The sequence below is a fragment of the Penaeus vannamei genome, chromosome 1 (assembly GCF_042767895.1).
Source record: "Penaeus vannamei isolate JL-2024 chromosome 1, ASM4276789v1, whole genome shotgun sequence".
NCBI classification, from domain to species: domain Eukaryota; kingdom Metazoa; phylum Arthropoda; class Malacostraca; order Decapoda; family Penaeidae; genus Penaeus; species Penaeus vannamei.
This window is the reverse complement of record NC_091549.1, coordinates 43,630,071-43,650,070: the sequence shown is the minus strand read 5'-3', so window position 1 is coordinate 43,650,070 and position 20,000 is coordinate 43,630,071. Positions and strand designations below refer to the sequence as shown.

General features: G+C 40.5%; 3 protein-coding genes across 7 annotated transcripts in view; 1 reads left to right on the top strand and 2 right to left on the bottom strand.

Annotated features, from left to right (window-relative positions):
• LOC113821921 (death-associated protein kinase 1) overlaps window positions 1–5,800 on the top strand; it is a gene marked incomplete in the record, with an annotated part of 97,685 nt that extends 91,885 nt beyond the window's left edge. Inside the window, 8 exon segments of the mRNA XM_070123401.1 lie at window positions 1–60; window positions 245–339; window positions 449–625; window positions 889–1,101; window positions 1,511–1,720; window positions 2,272–2,384; window positions 2,486–2,616; window positions 2,806–5,800. The exon segment at window positions 1–60 is cut by the window's left edge and continues 88 nt beyond it. Coding sequence (XP_069979502.1) covers window positions 1–60; window positions 245–339; window positions 449–625; window positions 889–1,101; window positions 1,511–1,720; window positions 2,272–2,384; window positions 2,486–2,616; window positions 2,806–2,972 — 1,166 coding nt within the window.
• A 9,668-nt stretch (window positions 5,801–15,468) lies between these two features.
• The window catches only part of LOC113821950 (ATP-sensitive inward rectifier potassium channel 12-like), a 157,429-nt gene continuing 152,897 nt past the window's right edge, over window positions 15,469–20,000 (bottom strand). For all 5 annotated transcript variants that reach the window (XM_070123381.1, XM_070123373.1, XM_070123366.1 and 2 more), the window contains one exon: window positions 15,469–16,352. The gene's annotated coding sequence lies outside the window, so the exon portion shown is untranslated. The remainder of the gene's footprint in view (window positions 16,353–20,000) is intronic.
• Window positions 15,621–17,104, bottom strand: LOC138862969 (putative uncharacterized protein ENSP00000383309). The gene is made up of 2 exons (XM_070126267.1): window positions 17,078–17,104; window positions 15,621–16,352 (listed from the first exon to the last, which is right to left on the bottom strand). The coding sequence occupies exons 1-2, from the start codon at window positions 17,102–17,104 to the stop codon at window positions 15,621–15,623; spliced, it is 759 nt and encodes a 252-aa protein (XP_069982368.1).

Sequence of the window (20,000 nt, the reverse complement as noted above, 5' to 3'; positions counted from 1 at the left end):
CACATCATCAACTGGGGCATCTCCTATCAACACAGTATGCCCAGCATGCTCGTGTCACAGGTTTGTGAATTTTTATACTTCCTGCATGTGTACTATGAAATGATTCTTTTGCTTGTTTTTATTAATTTCAATCTTTTTGGTATTTATTTTCATGATCTACTTTGTTCTAAGGTACATTTTATTTTATTATTCTATTTACTAGTCCTTTCCAGTTTATATTGTACATGAGACCTCTCTTTTTCAGGATGTTATACTGTTGATGACTTCCAAATGAGTTTCCCAGAGTGTGATGCATTGGATCTGTTGCAAGTTCTTGAAGCTTTGCACTTATGCACACAGGTACAGAAAACACATACTGCATTGTTAGATGTATTAGGCATTTTTTCTGAAATATTTGTTGAATATTATTTTTGAAAATTAGGTTTGATTGATGTAACCATTGTTGCAGTGTGACAATGATGGTGAAATAGAATATGAATTTCCCTGCTTCAACCAAGTGGAGACCCTTGATGGCTTGTGGGAAAAAGGAGACCCTCGATATACCAATGGAGTTTATGGTGGTGTGCGGCTTAGGTCACCAGCACCCACACAATATATTCTTCCACCTATCTACATTCGAATGCAGGTATATATTGGAAAATCCATGTTGCAGCGTATGTATGAATATGTACCATCATCAGTCATTGATTTTATCTGTACTGTGTACCATTGAAAAATTTCAGGTTTCATAACACTTTGTTAGTTAACAGGTTATTGACATGTCTTTCTCTTATATGTCAGCTGAGGATTAGAGAATGGCTTGTAATTTTCCGGAGTCTCCAGTAAATAGTAGAGAATAAGTAATTTGTATTTTTTCTGTGAAATAATTTTCTTTTTATTTCAACCCAGGTACAGCTAAGAAGATCCTGGCAAGAATACCCAGAGCGAGACACAGACTTGTACCAATGGTGTGGGGGGTCGAAGTTCTGTTCTGGACCCTTAGAAGCTCTTCTTACGCTAGAGGAAGGAGGCGAGGCAGTTGAGGTTAAAGTCAGGGGTCCACCAGAGGCAGGTCATGTAGCCTTCTTCTTCATGGAGGATCTTTTAGCCATGATTGATCAGGTAAAAAGCTTCATACATTGTTTTGATAAGGACCTTGAGTATCAATTATTTTTTTGAACTTATATGTAGGCATGTTTATGACCTGTTGAATGAAATCTAATAGGGATTTCTAGTTATTGCTTTGGTATCATTTTAGCCATTTTGTAACAGATACATTAACTCTCCTTGCAAGAAACTAGTTATAAAGAGCATATGGTTTAAAAATAATGTATTTGTATATGGTATATAAAATTCCCATGAATGTTAGTGTTTGAATCAATATCATAATTCAAGGAAACTTAAAAGAAAAAAACAAAACAAAAACAAATATCATCTTAATTTCTCCTTTTTGCACCAAAATTTTTTCGCCCTTACTTTTTATACAGGGGAATATATGAATGAATGCAAGATACATTTTTTTTCTTTTCAGGTGCTAGTTGAGATGTGTCCAGGGCTGGTTTTGGAGAAGCATGTCCTCAGTGCTGAACAATTGAGTTCTCATGCTTCAACAGTGTATGCTTGGCCGCCAGCTGACATATATACTGCCTTGCTCAGTGGAGGAGTCCGTGCTTCACTCCAAAACCCTCTCACTGACAAGGAGGAGTCATTCACCCAACTTGTTTGCTTTGGATCACAGGAAGTAAGTATAGAAATGTTCCCCCAAAAGAAGACAGATTGAAATAAGGAGATGAGGACTGCAAGTAGGAGTATTTAAACCAAGATATATCCTAGTATGCTAATGGGACATAGGGAACCATAGATATGATATGAATGATCCAAGTTTAGCAGTCCATCACATGAGAATCATCCTGCAGTATTAGAATGTTATATTTGAATAATTACTTTTAGTCATATATTTCTCACCTTATGTGTTACATCTCACCAAAGTGTTCTTTATGTTGAACTAGGGTTTATTCTTTCAAAATCCTACTTATAATGATTTAATGTATTGTGAAATTTCGGAGACTAGAAACTTAAAAAGGCAACAAAGCTTTGATGTTGTCATAATGTAGGTTTTGACGATTATCCTGTGGATATATAATTTTTTGCTACAAATTTTGCATATTTCAATATGAAAAGCATAACAAATTGAATGATTACAAAGTTATTCATTCTTGTCATTTCTTTTATGTTTAGTTATGGGTATAGACTGCAGAGATTCTAATGAGAAAATCCATATAATTATTATAGGTTGTGTCAAGCATTGTTGTGGGTGGTGAGGTGCACATCTCCAGCCTGTGCACGGTGACTGTCCAACGTTTGGCTGCACTCATGGACCCTGCACATCCTCGAGGCTCTGACTGGTAAGTCATTGTTTTGGTTCCAGTTTATTGAGACAATATTAAACGTGAAATGATGTGGGATATTGTATACATGAACAGTTCTCATTATTTCTCAATTTTAGGTGTGTTCTTGCTGTCAAATTGGGTTTGCAACAACTGTTGCCATCCCTGGATACCCAGAGTGGCTCTGCTCAGCATTCCCCAACAGCAACTCTTTTACATTCTTGGGGACAGTCAACTACTGCTACTTTAGGTAAAGGGAAAGAAAGGAAAGGATTTTATGGATTACCATTTGTGTGTTTGCAAGGTTACTTCTTTTTCATTTTACTGATTCAGAATCATTGAGAGCAGTTAATCAAAATGGAATGATATATAAGCTTAGTTCAGAGTTTTTTGTTTTAGGGAAACTTAACCACTCCCTTTCCTTTGCCTCCCTCTTCAGGCACTCTAGTGAAAGAGCTTAGAGGGATGGAACGTGAAGATGCAGCTGTAGCAGTTATGTGTGGTGCCCCCTTATACCAGCTAGCTCCCCCTGATGAGGACACAACGTCAGACTCACCACCTATTTCTTCCACATCAGCTACCTCTACTTCCAATCTCTCCAGATGAGCACGGACACCACAGGAGTCATAAGGGTTGAATTAGTTCCAGATCAGGATTGAAGACTGTTAATGATGTGTAATTTCAATGGCTAAAGAGTTACTTCCCCAAAACAAGCAAAGAATTTAATGTACACAAAAGAAATGGATTTTTGAATGTCTTGTGATATTTACATTTCCTGTCGTGCATAATGTTTTACATAATGTTGATTAACTTTCCCCTAAGCTTACCCTTACCCCAAGGCTCCTGTGTTTTTAATGCTATCAGCACAAATATTTAATAGATAATAGAATGATCTTAAATGCAAGTGAAGTACCGATACCTAAAGTAAGTTGGTAATTAACTTGCATCAACTTGAATAAGAAAAGGCTAGTTATCTTTCAAAAACTTTTTCTTCATTTTGTTGTGATAGTCACATCTTTGATAACTGATAAACTCATGCTGATATCTTATAAAAGTGCCAAGTCACCTTTATGATATGTGATCATGGCTACATACCTTTATGACAGGCTTAGAACTAAACATTTTCCTTCCTCTCAAAAATTGTAGTTTGGTGTTCTAACTCCATGTGATAATGTATTTTGTAGATTATGATACTCCTAAAATCACAGGATCTGCCCTCCTTTTGATGAGGTGTTGATGGAATAAAATCATCAGGTGAAATTGACTTAGTCATGTAGAGCTCCTGTAACACACTCACTCTACATTTTACTTCATATTGTGTAGCATTTGTTGTAAGATAGAAATCACCATTTGTGCTATATAAAGCTGTGAATGCTTTAGTCTTAATTGTAGTATTTGCATGAGTCAAAGCGAACTTTAATTTATATATTCTTTTTGTATGAAATGCTCGAAGTGTTTTTTTTCAATGAATAAACAGATATGAATTGCTTTGTTATACAGAGGTAGGATATATGCCACTTTGGATGTCATTCCATTGTATTATTATGTTTTTATGTTTTAGATTGTTGTTATTGGTGTAGGTGCATTTAATTACACCCCTAAATAAGAAAACACTGGAAGCCCTTGATAGTTGGCCAGCATAGCCTTACCAGTCTTGCACAAAGCTACTAGTATTACTATGTAGTTGCTTTTTATATGGACCCTAGTGGCTGGCTGCTAGTCCTCTGCCAACCCTTTCTTGGGAATGATATGCAGTGTTGGAAATAGTCAGGATCCCTCTTTCCCCAAAGGTCTAATGGCCTTTCTGCCTGGATGATATCTCAGAAATCTACCACTAACAGTACTGTAGACAGTTCCTGCAATGGAACTGTTAATACTGAGAAATTGTTAACTTTTGATATGTGATAGGACCAAAAATCAGGAGTTACAGAAATAATTCCTATGATTAATTAGCAGAACATAGAATCAAACTATTTATCTGCATTTGCTGAGTAGGTAGGGTTATTAGCAAAAATGGTAATCTGGATACAGAACAGTAGTAATATTAGGAAGTGAAGGAGGTACGTGTACTGAATTTGTGAAGGAATATCAGAAATCAAGATTTTTATTTACCATTGTTTTTTCTCATACTGACAGCATTTTTTTCCACTTTTACTTGCAATGGTTTAAAGTGTATGGCAGTTTACAGTGTATAAAGTATGCTCATGTCTTTTTGTTAATAATTTTCCTCTCTATTTTTATTGATTACTATGATACTTTATTAGGTTTATTATATATCTGAATTCACTACTTTTAAAAGCTATTCTCCAAAAGGTATTCTTGAAAAATGACAAGTTTTAATTACTCATATTGTAAATACTATAATTTCTCTGATGCTGAGAAACCACAAATAAGGTGGTGGTATGTAAACACAACTCATTTTGTTAATGGAAACATTAAGGCAGTTTTAAATGTTTCAGTCTTTTTAAATATGCTTTTGAGTTTGTGTTTTTAGGTAGCTATACCATTGTTATTGTTGAGCTGAAGTATATTATTGCATTGAATATTGTTTTGTGAAAATGGATTTGTATATTGTTTTAGCATTGTAAATATTTGGGGCTATGATTACAAAATACTGTAAGTAGATGTGTGTTATATCACAAAAAAGTAACCATATATCCTAGATAATATTTGTATGACTTTTGAGATCTTCATTCTGTCAGAAAAAAATGCAACAAATATAGTATGCAGTTTTGACACTGATCATTTTTCTAATGCAACAATAATCTTCATGTTCAATTTTTTTTTATAGATTTAACATTTTGTGATAGACAATTTTCACTTTTCATTTAATTTGGTATCATAAAGATCATAAAAGGTTTTAAATTATATGATCAAAATGAAACAAGGAAATGAGTTATGTATGTATATTTTTTCCTCTTGAATGACAAACCTCAGAAAAATGTACTTAATGATGAAGCTGCTTGGAAAAGGGTGAATGTGAGTTTTGTTTCGGGAGACAAAGGGCGTATTGCATGCCTGAGATGAGGATGCAACATTTCTTTGTGATGTTTCATGATTTTTAAAAGTTCTTACATCTGGTTTTCCTTGTACCCAAGAACAGTTTGGGAAAAGTCACTAACACCATTTCAATTTCTGAGATTTTTTTTCTTTATCTTTTTATTTTATTTAGGTAACTTTAGGTGTAATACTGTGGTAAAAAGGCTGTTGCTTTTAAAGTGCTGTGAGAATCTGACTAAGATTAAGTGTGAATCAAAATCACATGATGATGGATGCTGTAGAATAATCATATCAAAAAGTATTAGTTTCCATTGCTTGTTGACATTCCATTATATTAGAGTGGTGCGGTTGTCTCTTCATAGTTGCGTGTGTGGGTGCCATATGCACATATTTATTGCTTTTATACACATACATATTAAAAGAAAATTTAAGCATGATATTTTTCAATAACCTTGACATTATGTTATAAGTACCACTGGTTGGTGCTTTCATTTCCTTATTCGTCTAAAATGGAGTTTTCACATGACTGACTGGCACTTGGGGAATGGGATATTATGACATGCCTCTATTTCTTTGAAATTAAATGGTTCAGAAATGTTTTTTAAAAATCTTATTGTGATAATTTTCATATCTTAAAATAGAAGCTCACAAATCATTATGTAGAATATCGTAATATGCATTACACAATAGCAGATCTTTCACATTTTAATAAAATAAATAATGTGTTTTGTAACATTTACTACGTTACTACAACCTTGTGTATGGGATTAAGGGACAGCAAACCATGAGCTTTAATTAGGACACTGCTGCCTTGCTGGTATGTATGATTTTTTCCCACAACTATCTATATGTTATGCCATTTTCTTATCCAAAGTTAAAAAAATACAGCTAATGTAAGATTTTGTGAGAGAAATAAGTGGAAACGAATACAGAAAAAAATAAATGCACAGAAAATCAAATAAAAGAAACTGAAAAAAAGAAAGAGAAAGAAAGGAACAGAGAAAGACATGAGAGAAAGAAGGAAAGCAATAGAGAAAGGAAAAAGAAAATGAAGATGAGCAAAACTAATTTAGATAAAAGAGAGAGAGAGAGAGAGAGTGATTGAATAATTAGCAAAATAAGTCTAAAATTGAGAGTCAACACTGAAAAAAAAATACTTTGCTCTCTTGCAACAAATATCAACACAAAATTCAAATTGTCATTTTATTAAAAAATAATAATTTGCATGTGCTTGTGTATACATTGTGTGTTTATCTAATTATTATTATTAACATTATTATTGTTATTATTATTATTTGTGTGTGTGTGTGTGTGTGTGTGTGTGTGTGTGTGTGTGTGTGTGTGTGTGTGTGTGTGTGTGTGTGTGTGTGTGTGTGTGTGTGTGTGTGTGTGTGTGTGTGTGTGTGTGTGTGTGTGTGTGTGTGTGTGTGTGTGTAGGTCTGTGTGTGTGTGTGCGTGTAGGTCTTTGTGTGTGTGTGTGTGTGTGTGTGTGTGTGTGCGTGTAGGTCTGTGTGTGTGTGTTTGTGTGCAAGGTCTATATAAGTACTTATATAGACCTTGTGTGTGTGTGCAAGGTCTTATATAGACCTTGTCCACTTGTGTTCTGTTAATTAAACCAGCTCTCACTCACCCAGGCAGACACAGGTCAGAAGCAGACAGACTGAGAGAGCCTCGCCACGTTACCACCTTCCACGTCGGAGCCGGAACGTGGCGAGGCTCTCTGTCTGTCGTTTCTGACTCCTCTCTTTTCTAAGACTGGGTCGCAACGCGGCGTCCTTATATTGCCGTGACCCAAGTTAGGGGGAGCAGATGTCACGGTGAGAAGCCTGGCTTGGTTTATTAACAGAACACAAGCGGACAACATGGCGACCACGTGGCTTGGACTTCTAAGCATGCGACCACATGGTGGTATAGCAAATGTGTGAATCTGTGTGTGTGTTTATACAGTACACACATGCATCAGGAGGCAGGTCAGGGCCTGGTGTAACTCATGGGTGTGGGCCCTATAAATTATAATTGCACGTTTTCTTCCCAAAGAAAATATTTTTGTTTGACTTCGTAGGCCTTGATGATACCGAAGATAAATTCTACTGATATTCAATATTCACCCATTATGATGAAATTATTGATGTAAGTTTTGTAACAAAAATGATAAAACGATCCTTGTAGCGTAACTGCTGTAAATGGTGTCGTTGAAATCTGTTCTTGCAACTTCACTTATTTCACATAGATGATAAAGATAATAACTTTAAAGACCCTATCTCAAGAAATCAAATTGGGAATTTCGTTATGCTGATCGCTAGTAAGCTAGAGAAATTATTACCTGTCAAGGAGATTATGTTTTTGGTAGGTTTGTCTTAGCTTAACTTAGATGCCATCAAATTTTAGTGGTGATCCGAATCATGATCCAGATCCAGGAACCTTATAAATGATTGCATCATTTAACCCTATGCATAGGGGTAACTATGTATATAATCATTATCTTTATCATCATCAAAAGGCCTGACGCTGACAGGTCCCATGTTAGTCTCATAATGTAGTCGTCGGTTGGACACATAGTCCTGCCAACTGTACCCAATAATCCTTCATAGGGACTTGTTACACAAGGCATCGAGGCGTGACTCTCAAGCACAGATAGTGAAAAACTGGCAGTATCAAGGCCTTGAAGACATGTAACTTAATCCTTCTGCATAAGTACGGCAACTTCCAATATTCTTGTTGATGGAGTTCACGGCTTTAGCTGCCAGACCAATCCGTCTACTGACTTCCTGTTCTGACAGCCCAGAGACATGGACTGCAGTAACAAGGTATGCAAAGCTTTCTGTGACTTCAACGTCCTCGCTGCAAGCACATATCTCCTATTAGGCCCCCCAAATCCTTGATCTTGGTCCAGGAGACCTCTAAGCCCAGGGGCTTTGCCTCATTGCTGAATGCATTAAGAATTGCCACCAGAGATTCCAGAGAATCAGATAGAATTGCAACATCGTCGGCAAAGTCAAAGTCCGTGACCTTGATATTGCCTAGTGTTGCTCCACAGTGACTGAATAGTAGCTCTGCCTATTATCCAGTCCATGCAAGTGCTGAAAAGTGTTGGTGCAAGGACACAGCCTTGCCTCACTTCTGAGTTACCAGGAAAGAAGCTTGACAGGCCCCACCACACTTCACAGAACTTTCAGTACCAGCATATAGGCTTGCTATTGATCCAATAATCCGTGTCGGAATTCCCCTAAGTCTTAGGATTTCCCATATTGATGAGCGATGCACCGAGTCAAACGCTTTCTTGAGGTCGACGAAGGTTGCGAGCAGTCCGCGACCGAACTCATGACGGCGTTCCTCAATGACTTGAAGCGCTAGGATATGGTCTATTGTGGACTTGCCAGGAGTGAATCCAGTTTGCTCCGGCCTCTGGTGCCTCATTAGGTGGTTGCGGATCCATTTCAGAAGAATGGGGGCGAAAACCTTGCCTGGTATACTGAACAATGTGATTCCACGGTAGTTGCTACAGTTCCAACGATCCCCTTTCCCCCTCTAGAGAGGGATGACCACGTCCCTCAGTAGGTCAGGGGAAATGGAACCAGACTACCATGTCTCAGCCAGGACAGTATGCAAGCCCTGTGCCATGGGCTAAACCTCAGCCTTTAGCAGGTCAGCAGGAATATTGCATATGCCTGCAGCGTTCCCACCCTTCAGCTTTGAGATCGCTTCCCTAACCTCACTCAGGGTAGGGGGATCTTCACTGATGGGTAGATCAGGTACAAGGATTGCAACATCGCTTGCGTCAAGACTAACTGCTGGGAGCTCAACATGATTTGAGATGATCCGTCCATCCACTAGGCGTACTGCAGTCATCCGTGAGGAGGGATTGGAGTTGTTTTCTCAGGGCTTGGTAGGAAGGACGAAGATAATTTACTAGGAAATGGCCTTCTACCTCCTCAGCAAGATTCCTGATGAACTGTTTCTTCTCCCCTCTCTGCAGAGTCTGAGCCCTGCGCACCAAGGAACGGCGCAAATCCCGATGTGACACAGATGTGACACGCATCTGTGGCCTCCAGTGTCTCTAGCTAGATGAAATTCTACCTTGTCCGTGGACGTTCATCAGTGGACTCCTGAGCTGCATCTAGTGTCTCACGCTTGACGGAATCCCACAGAGATACATGGTCCATCAGGTTTTCAAGCATTTTATCCGATCAGAGATTACTGCGGTGAACCTACGTGTACATTCTTCTTGCTCCAATCTGCCCTGGTGAAACACCTTAGAGTGGCCACTGGAGAGATGAGGGAACTTGAAGTGGACCTGCAGTATCGCCACAACCTACCTATGGTTAATGCCACAGAACTCGGCACTCCTCTTAACCCTGCAGTTCTGAAGGATCCTCCAGCGGGTACTAACGAGGATGTGGCCGATCTCCTTGGCCACAATACTCGTATCGCTGTACCAGGTCCAGCGATGCGGGTTGGAGTGCTGATACCAGGAGCTAGAAAGTCCAGGAGGCAGTTCTCACTTCTGAGAACAGTTGCCGAGCCATGGGAAATAACAGACACCTCATAGCCAGTTCTATCACAGCTGGATACCGTATTGAAATTATCCTGTACAATGCAAATGTCTTGCCGGGAGCATTTGTCTATCACAGATGTGAGTTTGGCACAGAAAACCTCTTTCACATCGAGTTTACATAATTTGGTAGAGTACACAACAATAAGACACAGAGCCAAAAGAATGCTTCAGTCACAATGTCATAATATGCTCATTAACCGGAGAGACCTCCACTACCGAAAGTTGAAGTCGGCTGGAGATGGCTATGGCTACTCCCTGGCTCGACCAGTGATAGGTGTACCCACCCATACTGATGATGCCGCTGCCAGGTCTCCTCACCTCCGAGAGAGCAGCCACCTCAACTCCCAGCCGCTTCAGTTCCATCAATAGCACGGGTAATCTATCATCCTGCCGTAAAGACCACCTGTATGGCCTGCTTGAGGTTAAACTTCGGGCAGTTGCTCCGGGAGGACAACACTTCAGCCACTCTCGCCGATGTTACCCTATATAAAAGGGGGCGGCAGGCTGTGGGGCCCACAGGCCTGACACTGGGTTGGCGGCTGCCAGAGCACAGGCGGGATGAGTCTCTCGTTCCCCTCCTACGCCCCAGCAGTCGCCCTCCCCATGGGACCCACAGCCCGCCTCACTTATTGGGTTGGAGGGGCATTTCCCCTCTCCCCAGCATTTCTACTTATATGATTCGCTGCCGGTGAGTTGAACTGAGGGATGGAGGACTGGCAAGACCCACCTCCCCTGAGCAGTGACAGCTGGAAGCGAAAAGGCATGCAAGCACTTAGGCTACCAAACCATCGCTTCACATCACCCCGAGCATGAAGCACCCACCTATTATCATTCTCTTTATTACCTCCCTCAAGGAGGTTATGTTTACGGACGTCACCAGTGTACTTGAGAAAGAGGTGATTACAATGTAATTCTTTAAGTGAATATTTCTATTACATCAGTGACCCTATTGCTTTAGCGGAGGTACGAGCTCTCTGAGTGCTTCCAGTTATTTTGTAATTTCAGTTGATCATTCGGAACCAGGCAAGTATTCAGTATTATAATTTACAGAAAGCAAATTGTGTCCAACCTCCATGGTAATTGCTTTCAACAACACTACACACATGTAGATCTGATAAATGTATGGATTTATCTTATTTCCTTTCATGTTTCTTGCTGAGACTACGTATATACTCCTTTTACTGTTCTTCCGTTATAATGTTTTACATCTCTTGTTGCTTTAAACATGTTATTGTTTGCCTTCTTTGAGGCATTGTTTTTGTAGGCATATATTTTCGTATTTATTTCTCTTACTATCACGCGTTTTCATCGCCATTACGTACTCTTTATTTCGTATTCAATTTTTCTTGACTGCAGTCTTCCACTGCACAATCTGTTCAAGGTATAATACAATGTAGTGTAGATTATGCTGTTACGCCGAAAAAGATGAAAAATACATTTTCGGAAGGAAGCAACTGATACCCACGTTTTATGAGAAATACTTTATTTGAAGGAAAAATGCATGTAAAATAACGCTTAGTAGTGGTACCATCATCTGTAATGGCAACACACGAGGTTCTGTCATGGTACAAGCAAGATTACCAAATATCTTGCTTGTTCTGTACCCTGTAGAGTGTAACACTGCACTCCATTCTATCAATTACAAGTTGACGTACCTAAACCAACCAGGTGCAAGTTGGTTCTTTCGTTATCTACACAGAAGAAAGTTTATTTATTGATTATGAATATTATTGTTATAGTTTACATTATTTCTCTGCTGAACGATATCAAGTTACCCATTACGAAGAGTGCACTGTCCGGTAATGGTACTTTCAACTTGTTGAAATCATCAACCATAAAAAACAGAGAGAGAGAGAGAGAGAGAGAGAGAGAGAGAGAGAGAGAGAGAGAGAGAGAGAGAGAGAGAGAGTGAGAGTGAGAGTGAGAGTGAGAGTGAGAGTGAGAGTGAGAGTGAGAGTGAGAGTGAGAGTGAGAGTGACAGCGAGAAAGAGGAAGACAGAGACAGAGAGAGAGCATTGATTCAGAAGTTATTGACTTCCAAATCGCATTCTTAGGCATACGGTAATATACACTAATCTAATGTAGACTACACAAAGAGCTATATCATCATTATTATGTTAATTCATTGCTTGCACTGTGGATTATAACCTTGAGTGTAGTATCAACAATACTGCCAGCTACAACCTTTGAAGAGTATGCAGTCAGCAGGACGGATCAAGGAGATGGATTTGGGGTATGAGGCATGTACAAATGGTACCTATAAGTGAGAAGGGCCGGGAGACGAAGGGAATTTAATCTCTTACAGCGTGGTCGGCACTTTTTTCATTGTCAACTGAGTACTCCTTGATTATTTCCCCGGCGTTTTTAATTCTAAATTTCTCTACTAAGACAAGACCTTCGAGAGCTGTGCTTTGTCTGATTTTTTTTGTTCACGGATTTGAAATATATCGTTGCTGCAATGAAACCCTATTTACTCGTATATCAGGACTCAAGCTAAGACAGCATATTCTAGATTTATAGACAATTTTTACGGAAAAAATCTCTTCATGTTGAAAAAGATCATATCATTTTATAATAAAAATATGTACTTTCTCGCTGTATGAAATTCAGGTAAACCTCGACACAGTTTTTGTACTTTATTCAACTTCAGCGAACAATAAATTTCTTACACAAGAACTTCACTAGTCTGAATTGGATTTGAAATAACCGCCCTAGATTCCTTGAGCGCTGAAATCTAAAACAGCGTTAACTGACCTCATTTTGAGAGCCTAATTTCAGCTTATGTTCACGTAAAGTCTTGCCCTCATAAAGAAAACACATGCAGCATTAGAGGTCTGTCTTCTCATAAGCAATCGCCTACAAGCAGTGCCAACCCGGAGCTGTGAACGGTATCTTTGCAAGGTTCCGGAAAAAAAAACTGGTAAAGACACAATACAACAGAAAACAAAACACAAACTACAACAGAAAAGACATTAACCTTCTCAACAACATTATCAATTAAAAAAGAAGAAAGGGGGGAACAGTACACTAATTTCAACTTTAACGTCCAAAAAGCACACTAGAGAGAAAGAAAACGAGAGAATAAAGGTATAAAAATGAGAAGAGAGGTTCAAGTGGACTATCAATAAACAAACGAACAAAAACGTAACGAAAAAGTCACATGGTATTCAGATAACCCAACCAAGTTTTCTATAATCAAATGAGACTTGGAATGTGGGAACTACAGAACTAGACGTGGCTGGGGTGCGTGAGAGAGCGCGACAAATGCCCAGGCAAGACCAGCGACTCTACAGCAGGATGGGGTGACGGAGGCAGAGAGAAGTGGCGCCTATTTAACTGAAAAAAGTAATCAGGTCATCAGAGATAAGAAAAGGATATCACTGGCTGTCAGAGACGTCGGTGAAAGAACGAGGCGCCGTTTTAATTACCTGGCGGGGACACTGTGGTAAAATGTCATCGTAATGGGCGCTCTCGAGTCTCCTGAAGTCACAGAGTCCGTAAGGGAAGAGGACGGGTCATCATCCAGAATCTGTCTTGTGGTATGTCGATCGGAGGGAACAATCGTGAGTGGGATCAGAATCATTCTCGGGTCAATATTTATGTGGATTCATGGTTGTAGGATTACATTTTCCCCCCAATAGATATAGACAAACCCAAAAAGGTGAAAAAAACAATTCCTTTTTTGTTTTCCACCAATCTTAAATTCACACAAACGTACATTCATAGCGACATATAGACACGAACACACACACATATATATTGTATATATTTACTTGGTTTATTCATTCATTTATTTATTCATTGTGTGTGATTTACGTGTGTTTGTATGTCTGCATATATATATATATATATATATATATATATATATATATATATATATATATATATACATATACATACACATACATACATACACACACACATATACACACAAACATACATACTTATATACATACATTCATACACACACACACACACACATATATATATATATATATATATATATATATATATATATAAATGAATGTATGTATATATGAATATACATACATACATACATACACACACACACACACACATATATATATATATATATATATATATATATATATATATATATATATATATTGTGTGTGTGTGTGTGCATGTATGCATACATCCATATATATATATTTATATATATAATATATATATGTATATATATTATATATATATATATATATATATATATATATATATATATATATATATATATATATATATACATTTCACAAAAGCGTTTACGCAATATTTTTTGCAAGACAGAATGATTAAGATCCCAGCCTGGATTCCCAACCCACGGAGGTCCTCTTCTGTGTTTCTGCACGAGGTCTTATCCAGTTGACGAAGGGAAACAAGGAAAGAACAACAGTATCACGAACTAACCGGTACAGGCAGGGCCCAAGCATGGGGGGGGGGAGGGGGAGGGGAACTTTCGGGATGACAGAGCGGGACCTTTTAACAAATCGAAAACACACACGCAAACAATACTTCTGAACATGCTATCAAGAAACTCAATCGTACCCTTTTACAAACGTCGCTTTTATGATTTTCTCATCCAAGAAAGATGAAAAATCGCCTAAATGAAGACAAACAGAAGGTCCCGACACGTTCGGTCTGCGAAGTAGAAGTAACACGTCTGTATGATTGACTAGACTACTGTTCGGATAACTGAGGGTTCGGGGGAGCGGGTCGGGTCCGGATAATTCCTCTGTACCGAGCCCGAGAAGGGAATGCTTGGGCACTGGGTACAAGTCGTCTTTCTATATCACAAACAGGCTAACTTATTTCTAAGTCACCCCTTATTTTACGTGACTTAAAACTACTGTGAAATACTGTACAGGTATTTTCTAACTCAAAAAAGTAGAATAAATAGCACCATCTACTTATTTCCTAGTATAACAACCACTTTACATGTCTGTCTTGGAGCCATTTATATATTCATATACATGTATATATATTTCCCCGAGCAGTGAGACGTCCATTCCCGTGTATCAGTTGCCGACACACTAAAAAAAAACACGTTCGAAGATTACCAGTTCTGATTAAAGTTTCTTCTGGCTTCCTGGCTTCGCTGTCTCGGCGCTGCTTGTGAACATTTTCAGCAAAGGGGATGTCGGGGATCAGAGGTGTGCGCAGTGTCTTTTAGAGACTGACTGACTGAGAGAGAGAGAGAGAGAGAGAGAGAGAGAGAGAGAGAGAGAGAGAGAGAGAGAGAGAGAGAGAGAGAGAGAGAGAGAGAGAGAGAGATTTGAAGCAAATATTTGTTAGATTGTGGGTTTTGATCTTGGATCCCTGTACCATAATGGACACCCTGTACACACTTCATGGCCTCTTCATTCCTGAACCTCGATTTAATGGCCATTATCCTTGCATCACACTGTTTTATTGCCACCATGTACATCGCTGCACTATGTTCACGCGCATCCAGTGATGTACATCATTTTCAAGTTGAGCATTTGTAATCCAAATGACAGACCATCTGGGACGATGAAAAAAGAGAAAAAAATCTTGAGAGGAAATATCGCTCTGAAATTCATCACTAATCACAACCATCTGCGTATAAGACACATGTAGAGCAACATTCACCCGCAGCAGGGGGCAGAGGGCGCGCGGCCACTGGCTAGTCGTCGCGCCCGGTAGGAGGTGCGCGCTCACTCTCAGAAGTAAAACTCGCGGAAGTCTGGATGGCTGCTGGAGGTGCGGCTGTAGGGATGAAGGGTGGACGCCCGTACGAGGGGGTGGAGGGTCGAGATGTGGGCGTGAGGGTGACTCGCCGAGGCACGAGCGGGCGGCCGAAGGCTGGAGGAGCGGGAAGGAGGGTGGAGGGAGGCGCGGGCGGGTGGGTGGAGAGTGGATGAACTAGACGGAGGCGGACAGTTCATGGATCGGTTCCGTCGACTAGAGAATCGTCCTAGCCTCTTCGGTGCCTTCGGGAGGGACCAGGACTGGCCTTTGCGTGGCCAAGGCAAGGCAGACCTCTTCCGGCTGAGTTCTTGCTGGGGTCCTGAGTCCATGGGTGACCTGGAAGACAGCGAGAGGGATGACCTGGAAGCCTGGATGGTCGGCGACGGCATGATTTCCACGCGAGGAGGTTTCAGCCCGAGGTGGTCGAGGAGGTGGGAGCTGGGTAGGACAGGGCCGGCGGCCAGACCGAGCGGCCGGCCAGGCTGAGCCTGCTTAAGAGGCACCTGTCTGGCGGCGCAGGTCGAGGAGACAGCAAGTTTAGGGGGACAAGTCTGCGTGGTATGGGACAGAGTGCAGCTGGGGATGGCGCGGCGCTCACTTCTGCAAGGGCACGGGTGAGCCGAGGCGCGGCACCCCCGCGCGCGGAGGGAGTTCTCCATCCCAGTAAGGCACGGACATGGGCACCCCATGGCACCCGGGGCCATCTGGAAAACATAATCATTAGTAGTAACATTTCTAGATTCAAGTAAGCATACTGATCAGCCATCTAGAAGCGCATTAACAAGCTACAACTTATCGTTAATGACAAGATACTGATATTACCTCGTAAAGCAAATATCATTTGGGCATCCAGGTATACGTAACTCACGTAACAAGTTCCGCGCGTAGGCTTTTTGTCATCCCCTGCACGTTACACCACAACCCATTAAAACAACCTGCGGCCGCCACTAAATATACGATTGGATTCTGCATTTCCCATTTCCCTCTAAAGTACCGATATGAAAGAGTAACACAGAACTTATCGAACAAAAAGGGTTTGGCATAAATATTAGAAGAGAAAGGGAGCACTGCAGAGTAACATGAATAGAAAATAATCGAACATGGAGAGTTGAAATTCATAAAAGACGAGACATCTTACCGGGTTATTATTCCTTTGCTGTGAAAGTAATCTCTGTAACCTCCGAAAAAAGTATCTATAAACAGAAACTAATTTTGATTAATGTGTGCAACTGGCGAATATATCTTTAGTGTGTTGTGCTGGAGTGATTTACATCCACATTTAAGTATACATATACATACATTCACGTATATATACACACACACGCAAGCACATACACTGACGCACTCATATAATCTCTCTTTTCTTTCCTATTTTTAAAACGGATTCCTAAATTTCCCAAATATAGAACACGATCCGGTAGAGGGATACCCCCTCATACCCAGTCATACCCTCCATGCCCTATACCCCCTCATACTCACCCCATGCCGCCGAAGTGTCTCTGAAACGACAGATCTCACCAGCTCAAAGAACATTTACACGCCACCCAGTTTCCCTAAAAGAACAAGAGACAGCGAAGGGGAAACTCAGGGGGACTTCCGATGGATATCAATCAGCTGTAAAAGGCACGCGGAACCGATGTGGAAATACTGAATTATTTATAACTTCGCTGCTGTGTAGGTGTGCCCTTGTTGATAGGGAAAAGGAGAGGGGAAGAGGGGGAAAAGAGAAAGAGAAAGAGAAAGAGAAAGAGAAAGAGAAAGAGAAAGAGAAAGAGAAAGAGAAAGAGAGAGAGAGAGAGAGAGAGAGAGAGAGAGAGAGAGAGAGAGAGAGAGAGTGAGAGAGAGATTTATATATATATATATATATATATATATATATATATATATATATATATATATATATAGAGAGAGAGAGAGAGAGAGAGAGAGAGAGAAAGAGAGAGAGAGAGAGAGAGAGAGATAGAGAATTATATATATATATATATAGATAGATGGATAGATATAAGATAGAGATAGAGATAGATAGATAGAGAGAGAGAGAGAGAGAGAGAGAGAGAGAGAGAGAGAGAGAGAGAGAGAGAGAGGGAGAGAGAGAGAGAGAGAGAGAGAGAGAGAGAGAGAGAGAGACATAGAGAGATAGAGACAGAGAGAGAGAGAGAGAGAGAGAGAGAGAGAGAGAGAGAGAGAGAGAGAGACAAAGAGACAAAGAGACAAAGAGACAGAGGGAGGGAGAAAGAGAAAGAGAGAGAGACAGAAACAGTTCAGTATTGATTCGCTAAAAAGCTACAGGTGGCGGTCGATGGCGCGAGGGAAGGGCTCCCACCGAATGCAAGTCAAAGAAGCCGAGGAGGCAACCGAGGAGAGCAGTTCAAGTCACTTAAAGTGGGAGAGAAGGAGACCAATGTAGACAGGTTGCAACCGCCTTTAAGAGCAAGTGTAACCTAAAATATGCAGCCGCAACCACAGTCTCCACATGTTGCTTCCGTTGCCATTCATGCCTCCCTTGCGCCTGCGCTGAAGAACGTCTGACTCACTTCCTCATTTTGGTCAGTTTATCTTTGAACGTTTTTGCTTCGTTGGACCTTTTTCTGCTTTTATGTCTACTTTTTTTCTTCTTCGAGCGGCTACGTGTGAGTGACTAATGCACGCACACATATATATCTGGTTCATGTTTGAATCATAACGAAGGCCCTCGTCTAAAAATCCCAAACCGCCGGCATTGAAAACCTACAAACAGACGCGAGAGAACGACCCGTCCCTGTTTTCAGATTCGGAGAGAGAAATTCGTTAAGCGAGTCCCCCCGCGTGGGAGCCGCCGCTGCCGAGTGTCAACCATCTGGCTCAGTTCACCGTCAGATGACTTAAGCGAAGCGCATCGTAGGGGAAATTACAGAGGTCATTAATTTTACAGGAGCCAAACACGTGAGCCAAGTTTACCAGTGGGCGTTTGGGTGGATGCATGTGGGGCGGCCCGCGAGTAGGGTGATCTTAGATTAAGTTATATAACCGTCACGCCAGCCAGATACCACTTTTATCCAATAATTATGTATTTTATCTTGTAGAAATAAAGCCTGAATCTACAAATCTGACTACAAGAAAGACCGACGTTTATCTTTCTCATCTGAATTTTGTAGACGAACCGTGCATTAATTATTTTCCACTCAAAATTTCATTCGGTTGTTGCAGGAGTAAAGAAACTGGAAACCCGCGGGGAAAGTGGAGCGCAAAACATAAAAAGTGTTCCAGAGGTCATACTTTCACTTTATTCATCTTTGGTGGCTCATGTAACAACTTAAAAAAATGATAATCAAGATACTGTATTAAAAGGAGGATAACAATATCAATGTTATTATTACGCAAACAAAGGCCCTTGTAATAATTTGCGGCACGTAACTAAATCCTATTTTAGTCTCTTTAAATCTGAATTTTAGTTAGTCTGGCAGGTGGACTAGTAAAACATTTCATTCAAAGAAGAGGGAAAATGTCACATATATGATTAATTACTAGTCAAGGGGAGCTTTTTTGTAGAGAGAGAGAGAGAGAGAGAGAGAGAGAGAGAGAGAGAGAGAGAGAGAGAGAGAGAGAGAGAGAGAGAGAGAGAGAGAGAGAGAGAGAGAGAGAGAGAGAGAGAGAGAGAGAAACCAAGCGAAGGTCCAAGCAGCAGACAGTGCAGCCGATGCCACACGTGAGCGAGGGAGGGGAGGGAGAGTAAATATAAACAAAATAATCATCACTCAACTTTTTAAAAGTAAATATATAGCTTCCCTTTTCAAAAAAATAATCCGATATTAACAAGTTACAAATCTTACAGGCAAGAAAATAGCATAAACATGATAAAAATAACCGTTGCTAATTTTAATTAGGAGGAGGGGCATTAACGTATAAAGTTGCATAACACATTTTGGACGGCTTAAAAAAAAATCCCTACCCTCTCCCACCTCGCCCCCCTTCTCCCCCCCTCCCTCTGCGTCTGAAGTTTAACTCTCAGTATATATTTGTCACACAGCCTCGACGCCAAGTTCGACAAGCTCAGGTTATGTGCGTGCGTGTATGTGTGTGAATACATGTACGTGTATATTTATTTGTATATGCGTGTGTGGATTTTTGTGTGTGCTCTCTTTTATGTGCCTGAGAGAGAGAGAGAGAGAGAGAGAGAGAGAGAGAGAGAGAGAGAGAGAGAGAGAGAGAGAGAGAGAGAGAGAGAGGGAGAGGGAGAGAGAGGGAGAGAGAGGGAGAGAGGGAGAGAGAGAGGGAGAGAGGGAGAGATGGAGAGGGAGAGAGGGAGAGAGAGAGAGAGAGAGAGAGAGAGAGAGAGAGAGAGAGAGAGAGAGAGAGAGAGAGAGAGAGAGAGA